Source organism: Onthophagus taurus, chromosome 5 (assembly GCF_036711975.1).
Source record: "Onthophagus taurus isolate NC chromosome 5, IU_Otau_3.0, whole genome shotgun sequence".
NCBI lineage: Eukaryota > Metazoa > Arthropoda > Insecta > Coleoptera > Scarabaeidae > Onthophagus > Onthophagus taurus.
The window spans coordinates 4258584-4282499 of NC_091970.1; the positions used below are offsets into that span (position 1 = coordinate 4258584).

Consider the following 23916-nt stretch of genomic DNA (forward strand, 5'->3'; position numbering starts at 1 on the left):
ATAAAGCTCATCTGACAGGTCAACCTGACCATTTTAAATTCCCCTAAATGGAAGTCTCTGTTTTTATTACGTAAAAATCTCAAAATAAATCCAAAAAATTATTGTACGCAATTCATTTTTACAAGGTACTTAAACGAAATCTTAATCGCGTTATTAAAGAACCTAATTTAACTAATTTTTCTAGTTTAAGTTAATAAATTTAGCGTATAGCCCAATTTGACATAACATAACCTATAAGAAAATTTTTTTATAGAAATGTTTTTATTTTTTAGATGATTCGATCGGTTTTGGTGCCTAGCACTCAAAATTTATTAGCTAATAATGGGTTAAAAGCTATTTGTGGTGCGTTTGGGCCATCCGTAAGGCAACAATCAACACCGGCTCCAGTTCCGGAATATAAACCATATTCCCCTTTTAGGGTTAAAACTGATAATATGGTCGATTATTCATTGGCTAGATTAGATGATTTGCTCAATTGGGGTCGAAAAGGGTCTATGTGGCCTCTTACCTTCGGTTTGGCTTGTTGCGCTGTGGAGATGATGCATATTGCTGCTCCACGATATGATATGGATAGGTAAAAATTATTTCTTTTTAAAATAAATTCTTACAGTTTTTTTTAGGTTTGGTGTAGTATTCAGAGCATCACCTCGGCAAGCAGACGTGATTATCATCGCTGGTACATTAACTAATAAGATGGCACCGGCTTTACGAAAAATTTATGATCAAATGCCCGAACCAAGATGGGTTATTTCAATGGGAAGTTGTGCTAACGGAGGGGGATATTACCATTATTCTTATTCAGTGGTTCGAGGATGTGATAGAATTATTCCAGTTGATATTTATGTACCTGGTTGTCCCCCAACCGCTGAAGCTTTACTTTACGGAGTATTACAATTACAAAAGAAGGTTAAAAGAATGAATATGATCCAATTATGGTATAGAAAATAATTGGTGTATTATTAAAATAAATAAAAATTAAGAGGTTGTAAATATTTTATCATTTTATTTATAATTAACGTTTTAAAACTTAATTACTTTATTAGACAAAATATTAATCTTATCCTTCTTTTTCTCCCCATCCAAACATTCGATGTTGTCAAAATTAACGCTATCCACTTCAACATTCAAAGCTTCCTGTTGCGCTTGATATTTTGGGCAATCTTTCTTTAAATGCGTCACATCCCCACAAACTTTACACGCCCCACCTTTAGGATATAAACCCCTATTATTATCGGGACACTGTCGAGAAATATGACCTTGCTCATTACAAATAAAACAAGTAGCAAACTTATAATTATCATCTTTAACAACTTTGCATTCAAAATGAGTGTGCTCCGTTGATCCACATTTAAAACAAACACCTGAAGCGATTGTATCTTGTTTATCATCGTTTAAATTCGGACATTCAGATAAAACGTGGCCAGATTTGCGGCAATTAAAACAAACTTTTTTCTTTTCCCTAGCTAGGGCTTTCTCGGCTTTTCTACGTTCTAATTTTAAGGCGATTTCAATTTCACTGCGAGGGATTCCTTTCGAAATCATGTCTTTTCGGAGTTTTTTTAGTCTCTCTGCGTCGTCAGATTTAACCGGGAAACCTTCAAATTTGGTTACTTTTATGACTGTTCCGTTTATGTGTAAAGTTTGTGGTTTTTCAATCGGTTTTCTTCGTTTGTGTTCTTTATTATCTTTCGGTTTAGGAATTTTCTTTTTGTTGTTATTATTATTTTGGATTTTTTCTTTTTTAAGTAAATTTCTTTTTTCTATTTGTTTCGATTTCTTCTCTCGTTTTTTATCAACCTTTTTCTTTTCCTCTTCGGTTAATTCTTCGTATTTTTTTTTAATTATTTTCTTCGGGGTCTTTTTACCGTTGACTTCTTCACTTTGTGGTTGAGACACACTCAATTTCCTTTTTTTCCCCTTTTTAGGGGTCTCATTTTTTTCACTTTTAATTTCAGCCCATGATACCTCTTTGGAATCGTCTAATTCATCCAAAAAATTTTTATAATTTTCTTTGCGCTTCTCCTCAGCTTTTTTGCGATTCTTTTCATCGTCAATTTCTCGTTTTTTATCTTGTAATTGTTGTTGCATTTCTTGCCATGATGTAGCTTCTTCGGGTACCCTTTCGTTGGATGATTTTGATCCTTTCGCACGCGCGAATCTCGTCATTTTAACTTAATTGAAATTAAATGCGTGTTCTTCGAAACGCGTGTTCAAAAAGAGGTTATGTTTTATTTTTGGCACTTTAAAATGCGTTGTAAAAAAAGCGGTGTTGGTGGCGCCATCTATTTTTGAAAGTCATTATTTTGACGTAAACGTCGTTTTTGGGTAGATGGCGCTAATTTAAAATTTGAACTTTAATTTGAAATGTTAACCTCAAAATCCAATTAATTGCAATATTTAATTAGATAACTAACTTAGCGGGATTGTACTCTTCGAGATTGCTTACGAAACATAAATAGGATGTTATCATGAAGCGACTTTGGCTGTAAGAATGCGATTGGTCGTGAAAATACAGCCTCACCGGCGTTTCATGACCGATAACATTGCAGATAAGGGGCCAAGATAAGAAAACCGAAGCTGATATGGCGAGTTAAGAGAATAGGAAAGAGTGAATCGTATCGTTAGCACTCGTATAGCGCACGTTGCGTATATCGTTTCGTATCGCCTTAATCAACCACGTGTTTTAAGAGATTTTTTTTCAATCATCTTCTTGTTTCTTCACAGTTGTTTGCAATTGCGGTTAAAAATCGATTTTTTTTCTTTCCCTGACGTGGCCACACGCTCTTCGGCCACATTATCGGAGCCGAATTCACGTGATCCGGGAGTTTTTCTTCTATTACAACTCTAACTGACCCGGCGTAAAGTTGTTTTGAATTGAAATTCGAAACAAACACAAGATTTTTAAGAAAACGTAAGTAAGCTACAATGTTTTTCTGAGCACAACTTCGTTAATTTATTGATAAACACCAAACCAAAAATTTCTAAACTACAGTTTTTGTTTATCTCTCACGAGTTTTTATCAAAGAGGTACTTTGAAGGTATCTTATCTTATCGTTAAAAATGTTATTCGGAGGAATATATCGAGGAGATTGTTTAAAATTGCCACCGATTTCAGACTAAGCATTTCACCGTCTTATTTAAACCTTAAACATTGTTATTAACAACCCCATCCTTAATTCAAAATCAATAAGAACGAGAAAAAAACATATTAATAACTAATCATAATGCCTCATCTTTGAATACGTTATTATTTAAGTGATTCGATTCTTGCGCTCTTAATGGTTTTATCGAATCAACTCGATAATAAACTTAAAAATACCTTTCTTAACGCGCAAATTGGCCTTTTCTAATGCTTTTTGACAACCTGATAAAACGCAATAAGAACAATAGGCTCTAAACTTGATTTACTACTTGATGTTTGGGTTTTAAAAGAACCAAGTTAGCATTTCAAAGGAGTCAGCGGTTTTTTATTGACCCTTTTCATTCTTACTATAAATAAAGGAGGCGAGAAGAAAAACGAAACCAAGCTAATCTATTTTCGCCAAAGTTTTTGGATTATTTAAATAAATTGTATACGCACCACGATATCCTTTTTGACACCACATAATAAATTTATACACTATTTTATTAACTTTTCTTTACTGTAAGTTATTTTTAAAAGTCAAATAATTTAACTAGTTTGTGACGTTTTGATGTATTAACTAAATCACCATGGATACCGCGATTACCAACTGTCAAAAATGAAATTTATTTTATTAAAACATTAATTTTAAAACTTTTAATTAATAATTAATGATTTAAAATTAATAAGAAATCGACTTACCCTGATTTTATTTTAATAAATTATCCCAATTTTTAAAAATATTTAAACATTAAAGATTGAGGGGATAAAAAGTAAGGTTATGAACACTTCGTTGATTAATTTCGAGGGAAAAAATCACTTAATCGAAGTTACAACCACTTTAAATGAGTAGTTTTAATGCTTAATAAAGTGTTTTGATGCGGATTAAATTTCAATTAAACTTTTTTTATGGCAAAATCACAGTTTTAAGATAAACTAAATGGGGTGGTTTTAAATCTCAAATATACGATTAATACGGCCGGTTACCCCTAGATGGGGTGACTGTAAAAATGAATTTTATTTAATGTTTAGAAGTTGAATTAAATAGAATTAAATTAAATTTAAATTTATAAAAGATTGAAAAAGTTGGTTATGAAAACTCGTCGATTAATTTCGGGGATTAATCATTTTAAATAAGTAGTTTGGGTGCTTAACAAGGTGTTTTGATAGGATGTAAGGTTCAATTAACCTTCTTTTTATGGTAAAATCACATTTATAGGAATAATTAATTGGAGGTTTAAAATGTCAAATATAGATGGGGCGAGTAACTATTCAAAAAATTATGTTTGATATAATTTGAATTATCTTAAATTATTTATGATAAACCCCCGCCTCCACCCAAATTTCCGTAAAGTTAGATAATTTATTCTACTAAAACATAATTAAATTCGTCCTCAAGGTTTAAATGTTCCTCTTCGATCTAAAATTAAATGAAATTGATTAAAATTAATTTTGTTATCTTGTACAAAAATTTTCCGAAATTTATTTTGAAGTGAATGCTACTAAAACTATTCAATTTAACCGCATACCACAATGAGCGATAAGATATTTAAAAAATCATTCCTTCCTTTTCTCGATAACCGAACAAAAAAACATTCAACGCTAATCTATGCAATATAAAACCCAGAAAGAAATTAAAATCTCAAATGAAAACCATATCAAAATCTAGCATACCACACGTAACTAAAAACCTATTCACGTTTATAATTCAAAGGTTACCGTTCATTCTTTCAGACGATATCACCTTTTAGATAAAAGAACTCCCTCCACCAAGTCGCTTTTTAATATAAATCACCGTCAGCAAACATGTTTCGCGTTGAGTCGTGGTACCACTTGCGATGTGATTCGATTGTGAAATGGACGAAGCACAACCTGGAACTTCTTCGGAAATTGTGGTAAAGATACCGAGAAGCAAGTTGAAGGGTTGCGAGGAACTGTGGGCGAAAGGGGCGAAAATAAAGGAGACTTACAAAAGAAGTCGCTCAGAGAATGTTGGCAAGAAGATGAGGAATGATTGTGACGAGGAGGACGACGACGAAGAAGAACCCACCGTTCCAAATCAGCCAATTACTCATTTTAAAAAAAGGTTAATTCGCGCACACTCAGCTTCAGCCACGTCAAGTTGTTCTGGATCAAACGGTAAGTTTATTACCACTTAATTTGAAGAAATTTCATTTTATTCTAATCAGATGATTGGCCGAGAGTTGGAAGGCACCATTTACCAGCTACCACCCCAATCGGTCCAACACATCGCCGAAGATCCCAAACTTCAACTGATTTAACGCACAAAAACTTGCTAAAAGACAATCAAGATCCCCATCAATCCTTAGAACGGGAATTCCCAAAAGTTTTAGATAATTTCTTAGCTTTAATCGAAGCTATTCGCGATTACTCTTGTTTTAACGACCACAAACAAGTTATAAGCGCTGCCGTGGTTGATATTGAATCATTTTTAAGAAAGTGTAATCACATCGCAACTAATTATCCCCTTAGCGGAGATCAAGACAACTTCGATTCGTTATTGGGATGCATTCGAGACTTCACCCGCAAAATTAGAGAGATGATCTTCGATGACAAAGTCATAACAGGGCCAATTTTAACTCCGATCGAAGAGAAATTTTATAAGAACGTTTTTTATCGGGTTTTCGAACATCTCAGTCCCAAGTTTGATTTGGCTTCAGTTAATTGCATCATTTGGAATCGGGTCCACATCGTTGATTCGACTAATATGATCGTTTTACCTGTAATGGAAGAAGAAAATGGTAAGTTAATTTGTTGTGGTTAATTTGGGTTCATTAAAAATGTTTTAGTTAAAAATGAGGGCGATAAAGGGAAGAAAATGAATGAAAAGAATGAAATGAAGGAGAAGCGAGATGAGAAATGTGGAGGGGAAGTTAATGAAGATGATGGTGATAATAAAGAGGAGGTAAAGAAGCAAATTGCTGAGCTGGAGAAGAAAAAGCCTAAATATAAAGTGACGGAGATTCTTTGTATTGAAATTGATTCGGATTGTGACTCGGAGGAGGATAAGGATAAGCAAGTTAAGGTTCCGGTTAAGGTTGAACCTGTTGGGGACGAAGAAAATAAAGTTGAAGAGAAAAGTGTTAAAAATGTTCCAAATAATGAAGCAAATTCGAATGAAAATGAGAAAGAATTGAAGGAGAAAGAAGAGGAGTTACAAAAGAAAGAGAAAGAGTTGCAGGAAAATGAAAAGTTGCTGAGAGAAGAACGTGAGAAGGCTCAAAAGCTTCTTGAGGACAAACAAAAAGAACAAGAACGTTTCGAACTCGAGCAAAAACAAAGAGAAAAAGAAAGAGTAGAGATGGAGGAAAAGCAAAAGGAACGAGAACGTTTCGAAAAAGAACAACAATTAATTCAAAGTTTATTGCAACAGAACCAAATAAGAGTGATGCAACAACAACACGAACAATGGATGGAGGCTTTGAGACATCAAAACGAATTAAGACAAATACAAGAGAAAGAGCAGGAGAAATTAAAAGCGCAAGCATTGCAATATCAAGATCAATTAAGGGCGCTACAAAAAAGGGAGGAGGAGAAAACGGAAATTTTACGCCGCCAAATGGAGCTAAAAGAACTCCAAAAGAAACAAGAAGAAAAAATGAGATCCCAAATGGAGTACCAAAACCAATTGAGCGAGTTATTACATAAGCAACAACAACAAATCGAAGCCTACAACATCCGAAACCAATTACTACAAAGAGAACAAGAAAAAATAGTCCAAAACGAAGAAAGAAAAAGAATCCCAGAACAACAAAAAATGATCGAACCAAGACGAGACATCCCATTAATCGAAAATCAAATTTTACAGGAAATTCAAAAACTTGAGAAGCAAAATGCTGATATGAGTCAGCGATTAAAACAATTAAATGAGCTCCTACAAAGGGAGATCCAACTGAGTAATTTGGTTAATAAAGAATATAAACACATTCATCTTAGAAATATCCAACAAATTGAAATTGACATGACGGGGATTCATCGCAAAAATATTCAATGTCGAGAACGGTACCAACAATTAATTAAGCAATTATTGCAAATTAATCAATTGAAACCAAACGAAATTGCCGTTAAACAACCGTTGAAACGCACCTACTCGAAAAGAACCAAATCAAAAGATCAAAAAATTGGAGTTGAAACGAATCTCGAACCGCAATTGAAGCGAATGAACGAATCTTTAGATGTAATAAATTTTAAGCAACAATTTCCTAATACTGTCATCTCCCAAATTGATGGTGATACAACGAATGATGTATCAACGAATGAGAGAGTCGTTGTTTTGGATAGTGGGAGGGTTGCAGAAGGTTCGAGACCGGTTCCTAACGTTTCAAGCGGCCAAAGTAAGTAAAAATTTTTGTGGAAATTTATATAACTTACTTTCAAAGTTTAACAGGTTTTTACTTTATTAATTCGCAGTGAACAGAAATTGTCAGAAACAAAATTTATCTGAATCTCTTAATCCTCAACGAACATCTCCCCATCAATCAATTCAATCTCATTCCTCAACAAAAAATCCTAACTCATCTAACCCTCCTATTCAGCTAACTCAGTCATCGCAAATTTCTCATCCGCCTCAATTAACTAACGGGAGGATTATTTCCCCTCATTCAGAATCAACCAAACCTGAAAAATCAAAAAATGTATCTCAATTTGAATCGAATTCATCTCATTTGCCTCAATTTCAACCTCCCAATTCTCATCAACCTCAATCAATTCAGCTTGATTCATCTATTAATCCTAATTATCGTATTTCTCGGCATCCAGTACATCACTCTCAACCTAATTTATCGCACGGTTCATCTCATCATTCCCCTCAATCTTCCTCCTCGTCTATTTCGTCCGATATGGTTGCGAATGTGCGCCAACTAAATGGATCGGTTGCGATTGGTGGGCCGCTGGATTTGTTATCAAAAAAAGGGTTACTTAATCCGACTGAATATGTGGATGAGATTAAGAAGTTAAAGCAATTGTCGGAAATTCCGGACGATTTTAAATCGTTTTATGTGTATTTGACTAAAATGCAGATACTGAATAAACATAATCCGATTGGGTTCAAATTGTTTATGGAGTTGTTTAACGAAAAGGGTCTTAAACCGCAATATTTGAGTTATAAAGAATATCTCGCTAGGAAGGATAACACAATTTCTCCTCCTATTATACCTCCTCATCTTCTTTTTCACCACTACGATGTGCATCCTCATCGTGTTCCTCCAAATGTTCCTATTAATCTTGTTGTTTCTGATTCTCATTCCGTTTCTAATTCGGCTCCTCCTTCAATTTCTTCTAATCCGCATAAATTTATTGTTCCTCCCCAGAATAATTCGCCTCTACTGCCAACTCCAGTTCCTTTCGTTCCTCCGCCTTCTCATCACCATCTTCCGCCAACTCCTCCACCTTCTCTTCCTCCAACTCCGTCCGTTCAAATGAGAAAGAGAGTTAATTCCACACATTGAATTTATTATTATTAAATAAATAGTTTATTAGAATTACGATTTAAGGAAAATTTCAGTATTCTGTTGATATAATAATATAGATTTTAAGAGTTGCTCTCTTTGAAGAGAAAGACTTTCGTTAAATAATTATTGTATTTGTATAAGGATTGTTTACAATAAATAGATTATTATAGTAAAATAAAGTGTTGCCTCTGTAATAATTGTAATGATACATAATCCCAATTTTTAAATATATCCAAAACTATTAATTTTCAAATAATTTAACCAATGACGTTTCGGACACAACGGATTACCAACTATCAAAAACAAAATTAGTTTTAAATTTTTTAAATAATTATTAATTAATGATTTTAAATTAATAAAATCAAATCACTTACCGTGTTTTCATTTTAATAATAATACCGATTTTAAAAAATACCTATATAATTTTAAATAGATGCCAAAAAAGTTATATTATGAAAAATTATGTGATGGTACTTACAATCGCTGTAAGTAAATAGATTGGATACTTAAAAAGATATTTTGATATGATTTCAAACTTTTTTCTCGTGGTAAAATCACAATTTTAAAATAAATTGAATCGGGATGATTTAAATGTCAAAAACGCAGTGACTGGGAAGTAATAAGGACAAGTTTTCAAATCCCATTGCTAAGCCCATATGCCAAGTCTTATCACTGTGAAGAAGAAATGTCAAAAACACGAGCAATCGTGTAATTACCGCTAGATGGAGTGAGTTTAATTTAAAATTTAATTTGTAGAAGGATTGTTTACAATAAATAGATTTTTTTGCTGATTCGTTCTTAATCAACAAGGACTTCACCAGTTTTGGTTCCATAAAAAACTTTTCCGTCTTTTATAGCAACCCAAACCATTCTTGAAGCTGTCACAGCAGCCGCGATGTCACCAGTTTTTGTGAGAATGATGACTCCTGCGGTTTGTTTAAAACGCCTTTGAATGTTTTTTAAGCACATCGATGCGGCTTGTTTAGGCGGTACACCTTTACTAATTTCATTTAATATGTTACACGTTAAACATACTTTTACACAACTTTCACCATGACCTAAACAAGATTTTCAAGTTATTGTTAAGTTGGCAAGATTAACAGGGAATTTTGTTATGTTTTCAAATTAATTTGTCACAATGACGTTTATACATACATTATTTAAAAAAAGAATGTATTAATTTATTACCTGTTGATGAAACAGCTCCAACAGAATTATCAGCGTAAGTCCCAGCCCCCGCAGCAGCCGTATCCCCACATCTACCTCTCAATTTTTTATTTAAACCACCTGTAGATGTTCCAGCGGCTAAATTTCCATGAATATCCATTGCGCAACACCCCACAGTACCCGCTTCCGTTGCCCCAAATTGCGTACTTTTCTCTAATAATTGTTTTGCTTGGGGACTTACTAAAGCTCCGGGTTTTAAGACACTAACTCCATTATTTTTCGCAAATTTTAAGGCTCCTTTGCCAGTTAAGACGCAATATGATGATTTTTCCATTATAAGTCTAGCTAAAGTTATGGGGTGAGCTACATCTTTTATAACGAAAACGCCACCATAACTCAAATCTTTTCCATCAACTATTGAAGCGTCCATTTCGACTTCTCCTAAATCGTTTAAAACCGATCCATAGCCACAATTAAAGTTTGGATTATCTTCCAGGTACCTAATCGTGTTTTCCACCGCGTCTAAAACACTTCCGGTTTTTTGTAACGATTTATATCCAAGACTAGCCGCTATTTTACAACCAATAAGTTTTTTGTTTACTTTTTCGTCGCTGTATTCCCCACATCCCCCATGAACGATAATCGTAGGCTTTAATTGTTTTTTTATTAAATTTAAATTAACCGAAAAGAATTTATTCATATTTTTTTTGAATTTTTTTAATTAATTTTTGAGCGTAACCATTTTTTTAATTGACATTTTAGCTGTCAAATTGACATTTCTTATTGGTAATCATGTATCCCTCCAAATTTTTGTTAAAATCTATTAAATTATGGAATATTTTAGTACGGTTTTACGCGAAAGAAACTAAACCGATCCTCTCGTAATTAATTTCATTAAATTTTTAATAAGATTAATTAATTATTTTTAATTAGGATGTTACCTCGTGAAGATATGATTATTATCCATGGGGGCGCATCAAATTTCGAGGATAGTATCAAAAAGGATAAGATTAAAGGGGTTAAAGAGGCCGCCCTTTTAGGGTATCAAGTATTACAAGATTTAGGGGATCCCATGGAGGCGTGTGAGAAAGCAATCAGATATTTAGAATCATCGGAAGTTTTCAATTGCGGTTAAAAAAATATATTAATTAATTTAATTTTATTAAACTTCAATATGTTTAGGGCATGGTTCTGTTTTGAATGAAAATGGACATGTTGAAATGGATGCAAGTATTATGGTTGGATCTGATTTAACAGCGGGGGGAGTTGCTGCTGTTAAAGATATTCTTCATCCAATTTCGTAATTGTTAATTAATTTCTTAATCATTTAAACACAATTCAATTTTTATTAGAGTTGCAAGAAAAATAATGGAAAAATCACCTCATATAATCTTAGCTAGTGAAGGTGCTCACGTGTTTGCTAAAAATCTTGGTTTAGAATTAGCTATGCCAGGTGGATTAGTCACAAAAAGAGCTAGAAAACGCCATAAAGACAACACAATTTTTGATCAAAAAGAATTAGGCACCGTAGGTGCTGTTTGTTTATCAAAAGAGGGTCGTTTAGCTGCTGGCACCTCATCGGGGGGATTAAACCGGAAAAAAGAGGGTCGAGTTGGGCACGCTGCAAGACCAGGATGTGGATGTTTCGCAGACGATTTAATTTGCGCGGTAAGCACAAGCGGCCACGGCGAATCGATAGCAACGATGTGTTTGGCGAATTTAATCGCGAAAAGTATCGAAGCCGGACTTACCCCGATGGAGGCTTTGGTCGATCATTTTAGGAAGATGAGGAAATTTTTTCAAAATAACGGGGGTAAATTAAATCAAAACTTAACCAAACTATTAATTAAGATAATAATTAACTTAGGAGCTATCGTCGTTACAAAAACTGGTGATATGGGGATATTTTTTACGACGAAAAGGATGCCTTACGCATTTATTAGAGGTGGAAAAATTGTTTATGGCGGTGCTGATAAAGGAGATGAGAAAAGTGAGGATGTATCGTGATTTAAATTTTTTGTTGGATTTTTATGGGGTATAAATAAATTAATTTTTATTCACAACCTCAGCTTGATCCTCAAATCGCTGAGGTCGCTTGCGGGCGAGGCGTTGGGTCTAATATATCAACACGTATACTTAATCTGTGTAATTATAGCGCCTCGCCCGCATGCGACCTCGGCGGAGTGACGGTAGATGTCTTTTAAAAGAAACTTGCATCTTATCTTTACCAAGATCTATAAAAAACGATTCCGCTTCAAATCGCCGAGATCGCTTGCGGGTGAGGCGGTACATTTGATATGTTAACATGATGTCGTCCATCTGGCAAGACTCAAGAGTCTCGCCCGCAAGCGACCTCGGCGACTTTATATATCATAGTAAAGACTCCAAATCTTTTATAAGATATTGATACAAACCCGAATAGTTTAATCCCCTTTTAGAGATTAAAATTCTTCAAATTTTTTTGTGCGCAAATGAGATAGGAAAAGTGGATGAAGTTGTTGGATTTTAATGAGGTGTATTAAATCAATTTTTATTCACAACCTCAATTTATTTATAGACATTAAATAACTTATTAGTTTCTAAACTAAACATTGCTTATTCTTAGTCTTTTAAATGATGAGATAAACCCTCCATTGAGTTCTACTCTAATATATTATCACAAATTCTCTTTACGTTAACTTAATCCACTTTTTATCCTTAATTCTTAAACTCAAATAAGAAAAATAAATTAATTTTGTTCAGACGGGGGTCGTTCTGGTGATGGTTGCCTTTGTGAGTTACTTTCTTCGTGTTCATCGCCGTCCTCATCATCATCGCTCCTCCCTTCTCTTTGTCCCAATAAAAAATCAACGATTCGATAATCCCTGCCATTTTCTGTGTTAGCAATCCACAAAGGCAACCATTTATTTACCAACAACCATTGAACCGATACCTTACTAATTCTTCCGGTTGAATCGGAAGTTCCTAAACCTTCAACGGTCCCGCAATGACTATCAATGCCACTTCCACAAGATGACGATAAATGTCGCTCAATTCTTCCAATACCATGCCCGATCACATCTATCCGACCGTAAGCGTTCCCAATTCGGCCATAAGTACTACTACAACTTGGAATATCATTTGAAATTTGTTCCGTAACGTTATTTTCGACTTGTTCTTGATTTTGTTGTTGCGCTCTGCGCACTTCATCGATACTTTCGTAGATGTTCTCTTCATTGCTGGCAACGGTGGGGTCGTTATTAACGGGTTCATAAAGATTCTCGTAATTTTGCGAGGTTCCAATACCCTCTGCGTTACTATTATCATCGCAATTCGCATATCTTCCTGAACACCCCGCGCCGTTGTCAGCAATGAGAAAGCTTCATATCGGTTTATCGATTATTGCGACTCCGGCATAACTTCGACCAATACTCATACAACTCGGAAGCATCGTCCAAGTATCCGCTTTAGGATTGTAAACTTCAACAGAAGCTAAATTACATGATCCATCATCGCCACCAACGACATATAAAAGTCCCGCCATCGCAACAACCCCCGCATTTCTCCGGCATAACGCCATATCAGTCACCGATGACCATAAATCGGTTTCCGGGTTATAAGCCTCCACAGATTTTCGAACTAAAGGACCATCGTGACCACCGACTGCGTATAAAACACCATCTAACACTCCAACTCCTACAAAGAGATAGGTTAAAGGAAAAAATGTAAAAAAAAATTCTAAGTTTGAAATGATACATGAAAATTGAGGTTAGGTCGAGAATAAAAATAGTTAATTGTGATTACCTGCACCTGAACGACGAGAACTCATATCACAAACGATTTTCCATGTATCCGTTTCCGGGCTGTAACACTCTACGGAACTTAAACATTGTCTAGAAGTACCATCGTAACCTCCAACCTAAAATTAAATATTTACCTTATACCGTAAATTTCACTTAAGATTCAATATACAAAAATATATTTCCATAGAAACCAAGGCGTACCTACTTACTTTGTCTAACATAAAATGGAACATGTCTGAATGCTTCTTATTCTAGATCTAATGTTAGTTCTAGTGACAGTGGTAGATAACGCTAGTTAACAGAAGATATCACTATGTTGCATATTTTTATTGAACTAAAACTAGAACTAACACTCCTTTCTCCGTCTTTAGAGACGCACGGCTAAACCCGAATGTTTCTAGTTCTGGGTTTAGAGTTAGTTCTAGTTTTAATCGTTACTCAGCGCTAGATTGTGGTATATTTTTATTGAACGAAAAGTAGAACTAACACTAGACCTAGAACCAGAACCATTCGGGTTTAGCCTTGCGTCTCTTAAGACGGAAACTCAGAGTTGTCATGAGGACGTCACCTTTTCCAAGCAAACTTTTCCTTTGCAAAACTACCTAATGGCTGTACTATTAAGCTATGTTGCATTTTATGTGGGACAGTGCAAGTGCATAATAGTTTCATAACCATGGTTACTGCATTCATAACAGATTTTACACACAATTTTAAATCCACCAATTTAAGTAAAAAAGTTTAAAAATTAAATATTTACCGCATATAAAAGATTATTAAGTACACCAACTCCAACACTACTCCTTCTTGTAGACATCGCAGCTATCGAACTCCACTCTTGAGTTCGAATATCAAATTTTTCAGCACTATTCAACCCGGTAGACCCATCAAACCCACCAACAGCGTAAATACACCCATTTAAAACAGCAACTCCCAAAGTAGACCTTCTAGCTTCCATACTAACACAAGGATTCCATTGATCGGTTGATGCGTCGTAAACATCAACAGTATGAACCCTCATTGAGCCATTAAACCCCCCTACAGCATAAACTTTTCCATTTATAACCGCTAAACCCGCTCGGCAACGCCTCGAAGGCATCTCAGCAACTTGATACCACCTTTCCTCTTTAAAATCGTAACATTCAACACTTCGGATTGCTTTTGGTGCTTGTCCCCCAACAACTAAAAGGACTTTTGGTAAACCAACGGGTTGTCGGGGTTTGGTTCGGGGAGTTTTAAAGCTAATTTTGGTGGTGTCGCCCTTTAATAAATGATATTTGAGCGCCTCAATAATAAAATCTTTACATTTAAGATCAAGCTTTAATAAAGGTTCTACTTCGACGCGTTGTACGAGGTATTCTTGGGACATTAGTGGTAGGCGGACGTGTTCCATGAGGGCGGATAAATGCTCCTGACGTTTTTTGAGGTCGTGTTGAACCCAAGCGATCACGCATTCAAAGACTTTTTCTTCTGATGGGACCGTTAAACGATCGCTGCATATTAATTTTGAGACTTGTTGATGGGAGAGGGTTAAAAATTCTTCGCATTCAACAACTTCCCTAAAATGTAATAAAATAATTTTAAAAAAATAAATAATAATTGATTTTGATTCCATACGGAAAATGTAATTCGATGTAGGCTTCTGCATTGTTCAATAAATCTAAACATCCGTGTAAATCTGCGAAAGCTCGTATTCCTAAACAATTTGTTGGGTGTAATTGAGCTTGTAGGAATTCGCAACAAGCATCTCTTACGTCGGTTAGTTGTAGTAAATTGGCGGCTGGTAAAAGTACCTAAAAATAAAAAGTGTTTGTAAATAAATTGTAAATATAGATACTAAATATAAATTTAAGACGAAGTTGATAATTGGTGCCAAAAAAAAAAAACTTGGCAGTGGTGATGTTGCGCTATGTTATATTATATGTACCTGTACATTTTCTTCCGTAACATGCACCTCGGAAGTATAAACATAATCTACCAGTAACAACAAAGCTTGGGGGTCAATTTCTTGTAAATTAATTCGATCTTGCTTGCTTTCCTCAAAATTTGTAAACATTGCATAAAAATATGGTGAACATGAGGCTAAAATCATCTTGTGAGCGGGTATCTCAATATCTTCAACCACCAAAGTAACATCACACAATAATAAATCTCTAAAATAAAAGAAACTTAACGATTTTATTAATTAATTATTTTTAATTACCTTCTCATATGATCCATAACATCAAAAGCTCTTTGAGTATGTTTATTATTTCGATATGGGGGTTTATCTCTTCCGATTGTCCTCGGAATATGCTTTTGGGAGCTTTCATCCAAAGAATTTTGACTCGCATATCTTAACAACAAACAACTAGAAAAAAAAATAAACAATTTTAATTAATTTTTCATTAAATTAACGTTGTTTAAATCATTTTTATTACCTTCCTTGTCGCTCGATTGGGTTATCACGATCGATGTTGTTTTGTTCCATTTTTTTTTTGTGTTGATTGTTTTCGTCGCTTAGCACCTTAACACAACGTTTTTAGCACCGCAATTAAGTTTTATTTTCAGGTTAGAACATGTTTAAACGGGATTTCCGGTGATTTTTAATCGGAAATGACACCAAACGGTTCCCAAGTCTGTTTTTCAACACGATGACGCCAACGGGACGTACTTCTTAGATTGGAGAGGGAGATTGTTGATGTTTCCTATTTTTTTTTGCTTTCTCTTTTTATATAACAGCTGTTTTTAAACTTAACACAAAAGTAATGTAAATTAAAATATTTTCATTTTGATACATATTTAGTTTCATTTTAAATTATTTTATAGCGATTTTTAATAATTTCCAATTAAATCAAATCAAGGTCATTTTAAACTGTCAAAACTGTCACTTTTACAAAACGTCAAAAAATATAACCTACAAAAAATTTAACCTCATTTATATTAATTAATTGTTAAAAAGTTTCTAGTAAATACTTAATTTAAAACAAACCTTTTTCGATTAATTATTATCAATGCGTTAATTTAATTATCTTCTATTATTAATTTTAGTCTTTCTTAGAAATCAAATTTGCGTTAAAATATTGTAAAATCCCTTATTTAGTAATTTTTATTGGGAATTTTTTAATATCGGAAATGGATTCATTTTAAGTTGTAAATTATCGCCGTATTCTGACGTATCTCACGGCCACAAACCAGTCTCTCTACATGGTATCCCCAACACAGTAGTATCACTTATCTTGTGGTATTGTAGCAGAGTTCTTCGGGGAGGACGCATTCGGCGATAAGATGTCGACTCGTTGCGTAGTTTGCAGCGAAAAAATCGCAAATATACTGTTCGTTTTATTAATCATCGGATTTATATCGCTCGCTTCAAGTGAGTATTGAAATATTTGGTTTTAGGTATAAATCAACTCCGATCAAACTTGACCTGAGCAAGGTCAATGTTAATTTAACCCGTTTTTCTTGAATATTTATAAAAAAACGAGTTATTAATTTATTTGAATCTGGATTGTTTGTGTCATTACTTTATTTGTCAACAGATGGCAAAACTTTCAATTTAACCTCACTTTTATTATATCATTATTAAGAAAACCCCAAAAAACAAGATTAATCTTGTTTATAAATTAAATTAAGATTTTTTTTTTATTTATTAGGTGATGTAGGGGATTTATGTGGTGATAAATTAACGGGAAAATGTATTTTGGTAACGGATTGTAAACCAGCCGAGGAAGCTCTGAGGAAAAGAAAACACCACGGTTTAGAAAGATGTGGCTTTAAAGGCGATTTAGAGATAGTTTGTTGTAACGAACACCGCGATGTTCTCGTTAGACGTCCTGATACGCGAAAAAGCATCATAGGTAAAATTATATTTCATTCATTAATATTTGTATATAAATAATTTTTTTTTAGCCTGCAAAGATTTCCAGAACGAAATATCGGTTACGCCGTTTATTTTGGGAGGAATTAATGTATCTTTGGGGGAGTATCCCCACATGGTAAATGTAAAAGCTTGAATAAAATGATTTAATAAATATTTTAGGCCTCTCTAGGTTACGAAGATGAAACCAAAGATGATTACCTTTATGAATGTGGAGGTGCTTTAATAAGCGATACCTACGTTTTAACAGCGGCTCATTGTTTAGTTAGACAAGATGGGTATCTTAAAACTTTAATTATCAAAAATTTTAATCTAAATTAATTTTGTTTTAGTAAAGTACCAAAAATTGTTCGTTTCGGAACGGTGGATATTTTGGGGGAGGATGATGTTAAACCCCAAGATATCCCAGTTGCGGAGGTTTTCCCGCACGATGATTATTCATGGCACAAAAGGGTACATGATATTGCTCTTGTGCGTCTTACTAAACCAATCGAGCGAAATGGTTATGTTAAACCGATTTGTTTGCATATGAAAGATGATGATCCACCCGAATTAATTGTTTGTGGATTTGGGAAAATGGGGAATACAAGTAATTATTTAAAAAATCAATTTTATTAAATTAATGAGTCGTTTTTGTAGGAGAAGGCTCTCGATTTCTATTAAAAACTTCGTTAGCTCCCGTAAACATAAATGATTGTAACAATACGGCTCAAACTAGAATTGCAGCAAAGCCAGTTTTTGACACACAAATTTGCGCGACATCTAGCGATGACACATCGAGGGATACTTGTGAAGTTAGTTTAAAAATATTCTTTTTAATTTCAATTATCGGATTTATTTTTGTAGGGAGATTCAGGTGGGCCAATGTTTATCGAAAGCAAACAAGTTAAAGGAGTGAGTATACCAGCTTCGTTAGTTGGAATAACATCATATGGGCCATTATGTGGAAGTAAATTCCCTTCGATTTATACTCGCGTTTCAAAATACATCAATTGGATTGAAGAAAAAGTGTGGCCTTAATTTTTTTAAACTGTTTTTTGTATATATTATGCTTAAAGGACACATTACTAAACATTATGACAATCAAAATAATCTTTTATTAATAAGCTATATAACCTAAAAATTATTTTTTAGGCTTCTATTTCGCCTAAATAAACTTGTTTATCACTCGATCCTGATACAAGAACAGGCTCATTCGGATGAAAATCAACGTCATTAACACTACCGTTATGCCCTGGAAGTTTATATAACAGTCTCCTTGTTGAAACGTCCCAAACATAAACAAAACGATCCGCGGATCCCGCCGAAACTTTATTGCTATCCGCAGACCAAGAACATCTTAAAAGATTTTTCTCAAAATTGTGTTGGTGACCGGTTAAAACTTTTAAACAACGCTCTTGTGGAGCATAAGGTCTAATATCCCATATCCGCAAAGTGTTATCCATCGAATTTGAAAGCAAATAAGACCCATCGGGACTCAAAGAAAGTCCTGTTACAGTATCAGTATGGCCCTTCATTGTATATAAAATTTCGTTTTTACGAACATCCCAAACTTTTATATCGTTATCAATTCCTCCAGAAAATATTTGCTCAGCTGTGTCATTAAAAGAAACAGCTGTAACCTAATAAATCATTAAATAATTTTAAAAAATCAATAAATAAACTATTTACCTGGTAAGTAGCATTAACTGTTGCAACTGGAATTTTCTTTCGAATATCCCATAATCGTACGGTAAAATCATCCCCACCAGAAACTAAATATTGGGGACCTCTCCTAGCTCCTTGTACACAATTAACAAAGGTAGTGTGTCCTTTAAACTTTTTAATTTTTTGAGCTGTCGGTACATCCCACAACCCCAAAGTATAATCGGTGCTTGCTGTGTATATTTGTGAACCATCTGGGGAAAAATGATGTTCCATTATTGCCCCGGTATGTCCGGACATCATTGATATATTTTCACATTCACCATATACAGACCATACCACTATAATAAAAAAAATTAAATCAACAACTTTTATAATTACATTAACCTCACAAATTTTTCGATCAAATCCCGACGATGCTAAATATTGCCCCTCGGGGTGAAACTCTACGCTAAAAACGTCTCCTTCATGTCCCTCCAATAACATAATGGGTGAGAATAAATTCGAAGTTCTTTGTACAGACTAAAAAATTGTTTAATATGTAAAAAGTTAGGTTAAGTTTTTTTTTTAATCACCGTTTGTACTAAAGCCTTATTTTTTGAGTTTGTTACAGCTAATTCATTTCTTGTTTTTTTGCTAGAAGGGACTAAAGCCGATTCTTCGGCTTTTCTTTTCGTTTCTATCACCATTTCGAATCGAAAATAAAAACGCTATTTTTTTAGGTTAAGTTAACAAATCGTCAACAAACGATTTTAGGGTTAGACGTGTAACCGGTTGCCTATCTTAACATAATTAAATTTGATTTATTTTATTAATTAATTCTTTATTTACAAACTACGCAGTAATATATACAATTGATTCAGGATGTATTCTATTTAAAGCGGGGTTTTCGATAATATCTTTTAAATTGCCATCCCTGAAATACTGATACATCGAGTTATCAACCCCTGTGCATATTTTTTTAACGGATTCCTTAAAATTCCAAAATACTATCGATTGATTCCTTGATTTTAAATCGTCAGCTAATGTTTTAATATTCTACAAAACAATTACGTAATAAAAATTAATTAATTAATTAAAAAACTTACTTTAGCTACTGTTGCATCTAAATTAGTTACATATTTTCCATCGATAACAACAGTAACGCGTTCATTTTCAGTGATTTTGTCATCATTTTCTGGGTTACACCGCTTCATAATCGTTTCTCGAATATACTCTGCAGCTGGGAAATGGATTCTTGCCGCCGTTGGGGTTACGATAAAAACATCACCTTCTGGCATCTTTTCCTTTTCAATGTTGAGTTTAGGTTTCATGCTCGAATGCAAAAGGAAAAGCAAATTGGTAGCGATTCCGATTAAAATGCCATATTCTAATCCGATTATTAACGATGCCACTAATGTTACGGTGAAAGGGATTAAATCTAACCCTGATTTAAAAAATGAATTGATTTAGCAAAAATAAATTGAGATAAATTGATTAATTGATTTAACAAAAAGATTATTTTTCTCTTTGCTTACTTTTGGTTTTCCATAATAAAAAGATTGCTTCATATTCAAACAAATTAATCATAGCGGAGATAATAACAGCGGCTAATGTTGCTTTTGGAATATAATAAAAACTGGATGTTAAAAATTGTAGCGCTAAAAGTACAATAATCCCAGTGATTATTCCTCCGCATGTCGTTCTAACTCCTGATGAGTTGTTAACTGCAGTTCTTGTAAAAGAACCAGTAACGGGTATGGAGCCGAAAAATGATCCTAAAATGTTACTTATACCAACAGCAATCATTTCTTGCGTTGCATCAACAGTTTTTCCTTTAGCTAAAACAATATTTAATAAATAAATCTCAATTAAAAATTAAAGCAATCGTACAAAAAGCTTTTGAGATTGCAACACTCTCCAAAATGCAAACTAACGGTATAAAAGCTAAACTACTTCCATAAATTGAAACAATATCTCCAAAAGAAGATGTGGTTCCATTATGTTCAATGGTGAATTCCGGGAATTTAAAGTTAGGGAGCCCTTCGGCTAATGTTCCAGTTAATGTAAACGGTTGTTTATCGTTTAACATTAATACATAAGCTAATAGGGTTGTTACAACAACAACTAAAGCATTTCTTGCTATTGATAAAACCCAGCTAATTCGCCCGAAAAAGTTCCTTGATCGACTCCAAATTGGGTTATATTTTAGTCCACCAAATCGTTTTAATTCCTAAAAATAAAAACAAAATAAATAAAAAAAAATTGAGATGATAATGATTTTAAAATTTACTTTCATTAAAAGTAATATCACCAAACAAACAACACCTAAAACGGCGTCCCAAAGTAACGTATCTCCAATAGATTCGAAAATAATTTTCCATGCATCAATAAAATCGTTCGCTTTCCGTTTAATTCCTAATAACGACGGAATTTGCGTGCTTCCTATTTGTACCGATGCGGCGGATGTAAATCCAGCTATTACCGGGTAAGAAAAAAATCTTACTAAAAATCCTACAACGAAAAAAAATTACATTTACAATTTAAATTATTAAAGTGTGTTTTGGTTTACCTAGGTTTAATAAACCCAATAGAAAAACGATACAACCAGTTAAAAATGTCATTAAAATTGCTCCCGGGGCGCCTAAAATTTCTACGTGGGGTTGTATCATCGCTGCCATAATCGCGGTTGGACCGATGTTGACGTCTTTGCAGCTACCCAAGATTGCGTAAACAAAACAACCCATAAAACCTGAGTATAAACCATATTGAGGTTCAAGACCTGCAAAAACAATTTTAGTAAGTAAGTGAATTAGATATTGCTCGGATGTAATGTAATGTGTATAAGCCGAGGTCGCTTGATAAGTTTCACCATCATATATTAATAGTTGGTGTGATAGCTTAAAAATGTTGTGCATATCTCAAACGTAATGTTAACGTGTTATTAGCCGAAGTCGCTTGCGGCCGAGGCATAACAATTTTGAAACAAAAGGATATATCTCAATGCTGAGGTCGCTTCGTGGGAGAGGCATTTCAACTACGCAATTTAAAGATTTCGCCTCTTAAAAATATCGTATATACCTCAGACGTAATGTTAACATGTTATAAACCGAGGTGATGTCTGCGATGGTTCTGATATTTCATGAAGGCAAGCGACGAAATAGTCCTCAAGGTTACAATTTTATAAAAACATTATTCCCAATAAAATATTTAATAAATTATTAATTTTTATTCAATAATTTTAATAAACACTTAATATAAAAGATTAAGAAATATGATTGAGATTAAACTCTAAATTGCCAATTGAATTAATGATTGAAATCTTTATTAGATGTTTCAATCAGTTTATCTTTAAACGTGTTTTTAAAATTTTAAGATAAAAGCATTCACAAATATTTTCATTTATAGATATCATCACAAAATAGATTTTAACTCCTCACTTCATTATTCATTCAGCAAATATTTATTATTTATGCTACTACATAAATAACGATTTTTTAAAACTTTCTTCCTCATATTTTTTTTATGTTGTCATAAAATGTGCTTTCCAAATACTTTTAGCGTTACCCAACAAAAACATGATTTTATATTATTTGTTTTTTTAATACCTGCAACTATAGCGTAAGCTATTCCTTGTGGAACTTCGGTCAAACCAACGCTGATTCCCGCTAAAGTATCTTGCAAAAACTTAATAATACTGTAGTTAGGTAACCATGTTAATATCGGAAGTCGTTTTTTAACCAATTTGGTGCAGTTTATCCGTTTAGCTCCTAAAAGGATCGAGGCCTTCTCTGTAAATGGACAACAAAAACTATTTAGTCGATAAGAATATTAAATAAAATTGTTTTTGGGTTACTCAAATGAAAAATATTTATTTTTTTATTTAACAGCTACTTGTTACTATTTTCTACGATTTTCTTTATCCTTGAAAAATTAGTTATGTGACATCGAAGTTATGCAATGTATTAATTGATAAAAAATGTTTATAACAAGAGATAATTTCATTTTAGTCAGCAAAATAAAAACATTAAGTATTTAGTGACGTAATAATATGTTTTTGTGTTCTTTGTGTTGTGGCTGAGAACTTATTAAAAAAAAGTTTCAAGGTTCTCGGGGATTCCAGGCTTTTTTTTTTCAAGATTGTTTATTTATGCTAATAATGTGGTAAAAAAAACCCTTTAATTCTTTTTATTCTCGGAAAGATTTTTAGCGTTATCTAACAACATAATAAATTAATCAAAGAATTTCTATTATTAAAAATAAATAATAAATAAATCAATACAAATTATTTATTACTTATTATTTTTTAATTTATTATATTTATTAAAAATTAAATTAAAGCTTACGATCGGTTAAATGCTCTTCAGACATATTTCTTTCCCCCAATTAATCTTTTAATTAACTCAAATAAACACTTTCTTAATCACCACAACACAAATAAAATTTTTTACTCCTGTTACTAGAACCTATGCCAATCCTAAATTTATCAAAGAGCCCATTTCAAAGCACACGATCTTAACCCGTTTAAATCGGAAGTTCGTCTGACTGGTTTGACTCTGATATTGTTTAAGTTTTATTCGTGAAATGGAACGAAACACGTGAAACACTTTGGTGGGGAGCACGTGGGATTTAACGCATCTTTTAATTTTATAAAAAATACGGTTTCCAATCGAATTGGAGCGAAAAAACTCCTTTGATTTGCTTTAAAACGTATTAAACCATAATTAAGAACTTAGTTACCATGCCTAGTAATACATAAATAAATAAAAACCATTTTTTTCTGGAGAATTTTAAAAATTTTAGAAAAACATTTGTTGGATGAGTTAATTATGGCTTAATTTATTAATTATTCCGCTTAATGGTTCCTTTAATTACGATGATTTGTAATTATTACAA

At 33.4% G+C, this 23916-nt stretch overlaps 9 protein-coding genes across 12 annotated transcripts; 4 read left to right on the forward strand and 5 right to left on the reverse strand.

Moving 5' to 3' along the window:
* Positions 1-13: 13 nt before the first annotated feature.
* LOC111426437 (NADH-quinone oxidoreductase subunit B 2-like) lies at positions 14-992 on the forward strand. The gene is made up of 3 exons (XM_023060952.2): positions 14-125; positions 273-574; positions 621-992. Exons 2-3 carry the CDS (start codon positions 273-275, stop codon positions 946-948), a joined length of 630 nt encoding a protein of 209 aa, XP_022916720.1. The 5' UTR covers positions 14-125; the 3' UTR covers positions 949-992.
* On the reverse strand, positions 976-2201 carry LOC111426436 (zinc finger CCHC domain-containing protein 9-like). Its single transcript, XM_023060951.2, has one exon. The coding sequence runs from the start codon at positions 2164-2166 to the stop codon at positions 1021-1023; it is 1146 nt and encodes a 381-aa protein (XP_022916719.1). The 5' UTR covers positions 2167-2201; the 3' UTR covers positions 976-1020.
* A 619-nt stretch (positions 2202-2820) lies between these two features.
* On the forward strand, positions 2821-8787 carry LOC111426435 (golgin subfamily A member 6-like protein 22). 4 transcript variants are annotated; one of them, XM_023060948.2, is made up of 5 exons: positions 2821-2911; positions 4856-5260; positions 5311-5883; positions 5932-7476; positions 7553-8787. In XM_023060948.2, exons 2-5 carry the CDS (start codon positions 4978-4980, stop codon positions 8587-8589), a joined length of 3438 nt encoding a protein of 1145 aa, XP_022916716.2. In that variant the 5' UTR covers positions 2821-2911; positions 4856-4977; the 3' UTR covers positions 8590-8787. The 4 variants fall into 4 exon arrangements, with proteins under 4 accessions (XP_022916716.2, XP_022916718.2, XP_071051956.1 ...); XM_023060950.2 differs by having other exon boundaries at positions 7530-7642; XM_071195855.1 differs by having other exon boundaries at positions 7522-7623.
* Positions 8788-9320: 533 nt separating this feature from the next.
* Positions 9321-10758, reverse strand: LOC111426350 (isoaspartyl peptidase/L-asparaginase-like). Its single transcript, XM_023060837.2, has 2 exons — positions 9781-10758; positions 9321-9650 (listed from the first exon to the last, which is right to left on the reverse strand). Exons 1-2 carry the CDS (start codon positions 10457-10459, stop codon positions 9391-9393), a joined length of 939 nt encoding a protein of 312 aa, XP_022916605.1. The 5' UTR covers positions 10460-10758; the 3' UTR covers positions 9321-9390.
* LOC111426349 (isoaspartyl peptidase/L-asparaginase-like) lies at positions 10510-11824 on the forward strand. The gene is made up of 5 exons (XM_023060836.2): positions 10510-10640; positions 10693-10889; positions 10942-11059; positions 11112-11572; positions 11627-11824. The coding sequence occupies exons 1-5, from the start codon at positions 10552-10554 to the stop codon at positions 11764-11766; spliced, it is 1005 nt and encodes a 334-aa protein (XP_022916604.1). The 5' UTR covers positions 10510-10551; the 3' UTR covers positions 11767-11824.
* A 462-nt stretch (positions 11825-12286) lies between these two features.
* LOC111426348 (kelch protein) lies at positions 12287-16316 on the reverse strand. The gene is made up of 7 exons (XM_023060835.2): positions 15959-16316; positions 15742-15888; positions 15466-15691; positions 15156-15331; positions 14299-15097; positions 13543-13657; positions 12287-13434 (listed from the first exon to the last, which is right to left on the reverse strand). Exons 1-7 carry the CDS (start codon positions 16006-16008, stop codon positions 13121-13123), a joined length of 1827 nt encoding a protein of 608 aa, XP_022916603.1. The 5' UTR covers positions 16009-16316; the 3' UTR covers positions 12287-13120.
* A 411-nt stretch (positions 16317-16727) lies between these two features.
* On the forward strand, positions 16728-18489 carry LOC111426394 (serine protease Hayan-like). The gene is made up of 7 exons (XM_023060893.2): positions 16728-16893; positions 17174-17377; positions 17430-17515; positions 17560-17675; positions 17730-17986; positions 18037-18191; positions 18244-18489. The coding sequence occupies exons 1-7, from the start codon at positions 16806-16808 to the stop codon at positions 18415-18417; spliced, it is 1080 nt and encodes a 359-aa protein (XP_022916661.1). The 5' UTR covers positions 16728-16805; the 3' UTR covers positions 18418-18489.
* Positions 18472-19789, reverse strand: LOC111426395 (U5 small nuclear ribonucleoprotein 40 kDa protein). The gene is made up of 4 exons (XM_023060894.2): positions 19617-19789; positions 19434-19563; positions 19069-19382; positions 18472-19019 (listed from the first exon to the last, which is right to left on the reverse strand). The coding sequence occupies exons 1-4, from the start codon at positions 19728-19730 to the stop codon at positions 18528-18530; spliced, it is 1050 nt and encodes a 349-aa protein (XP_022916662.1). The 5' UTR covers positions 19731-19789; the 3' UTR covers positions 18472-18527.
* A 44-nt stretch (positions 19790-19833) lies between these two features.
* LOC111426408 (sodium-independent sulfate anion transporter) lies at positions 19834-23572 on the reverse strand. Its single transcript, XM_023060915.1, has 8 exons — positions 23367-23572; positions 22629-22811; positions 21593-21802; positions 21314-21534; positions 20914-21253; positions 20559-20861; positions 20130-20467; positions 19834-20079 (listed from the first exon to the last, which is right to left on the reverse strand). Exons 1-8 carry the CDS (start codon positions 23389-23391, stop codon positions 19876-19878), a joined length of 1824 nt encoding a protein of 607 aa, XP_022916683.1. The 5' UTR covers positions 23392-23572; the 3' UTR covers positions 19834-19875.
* Positions 23573-23916: the final 344 nt, after the last annotated feature.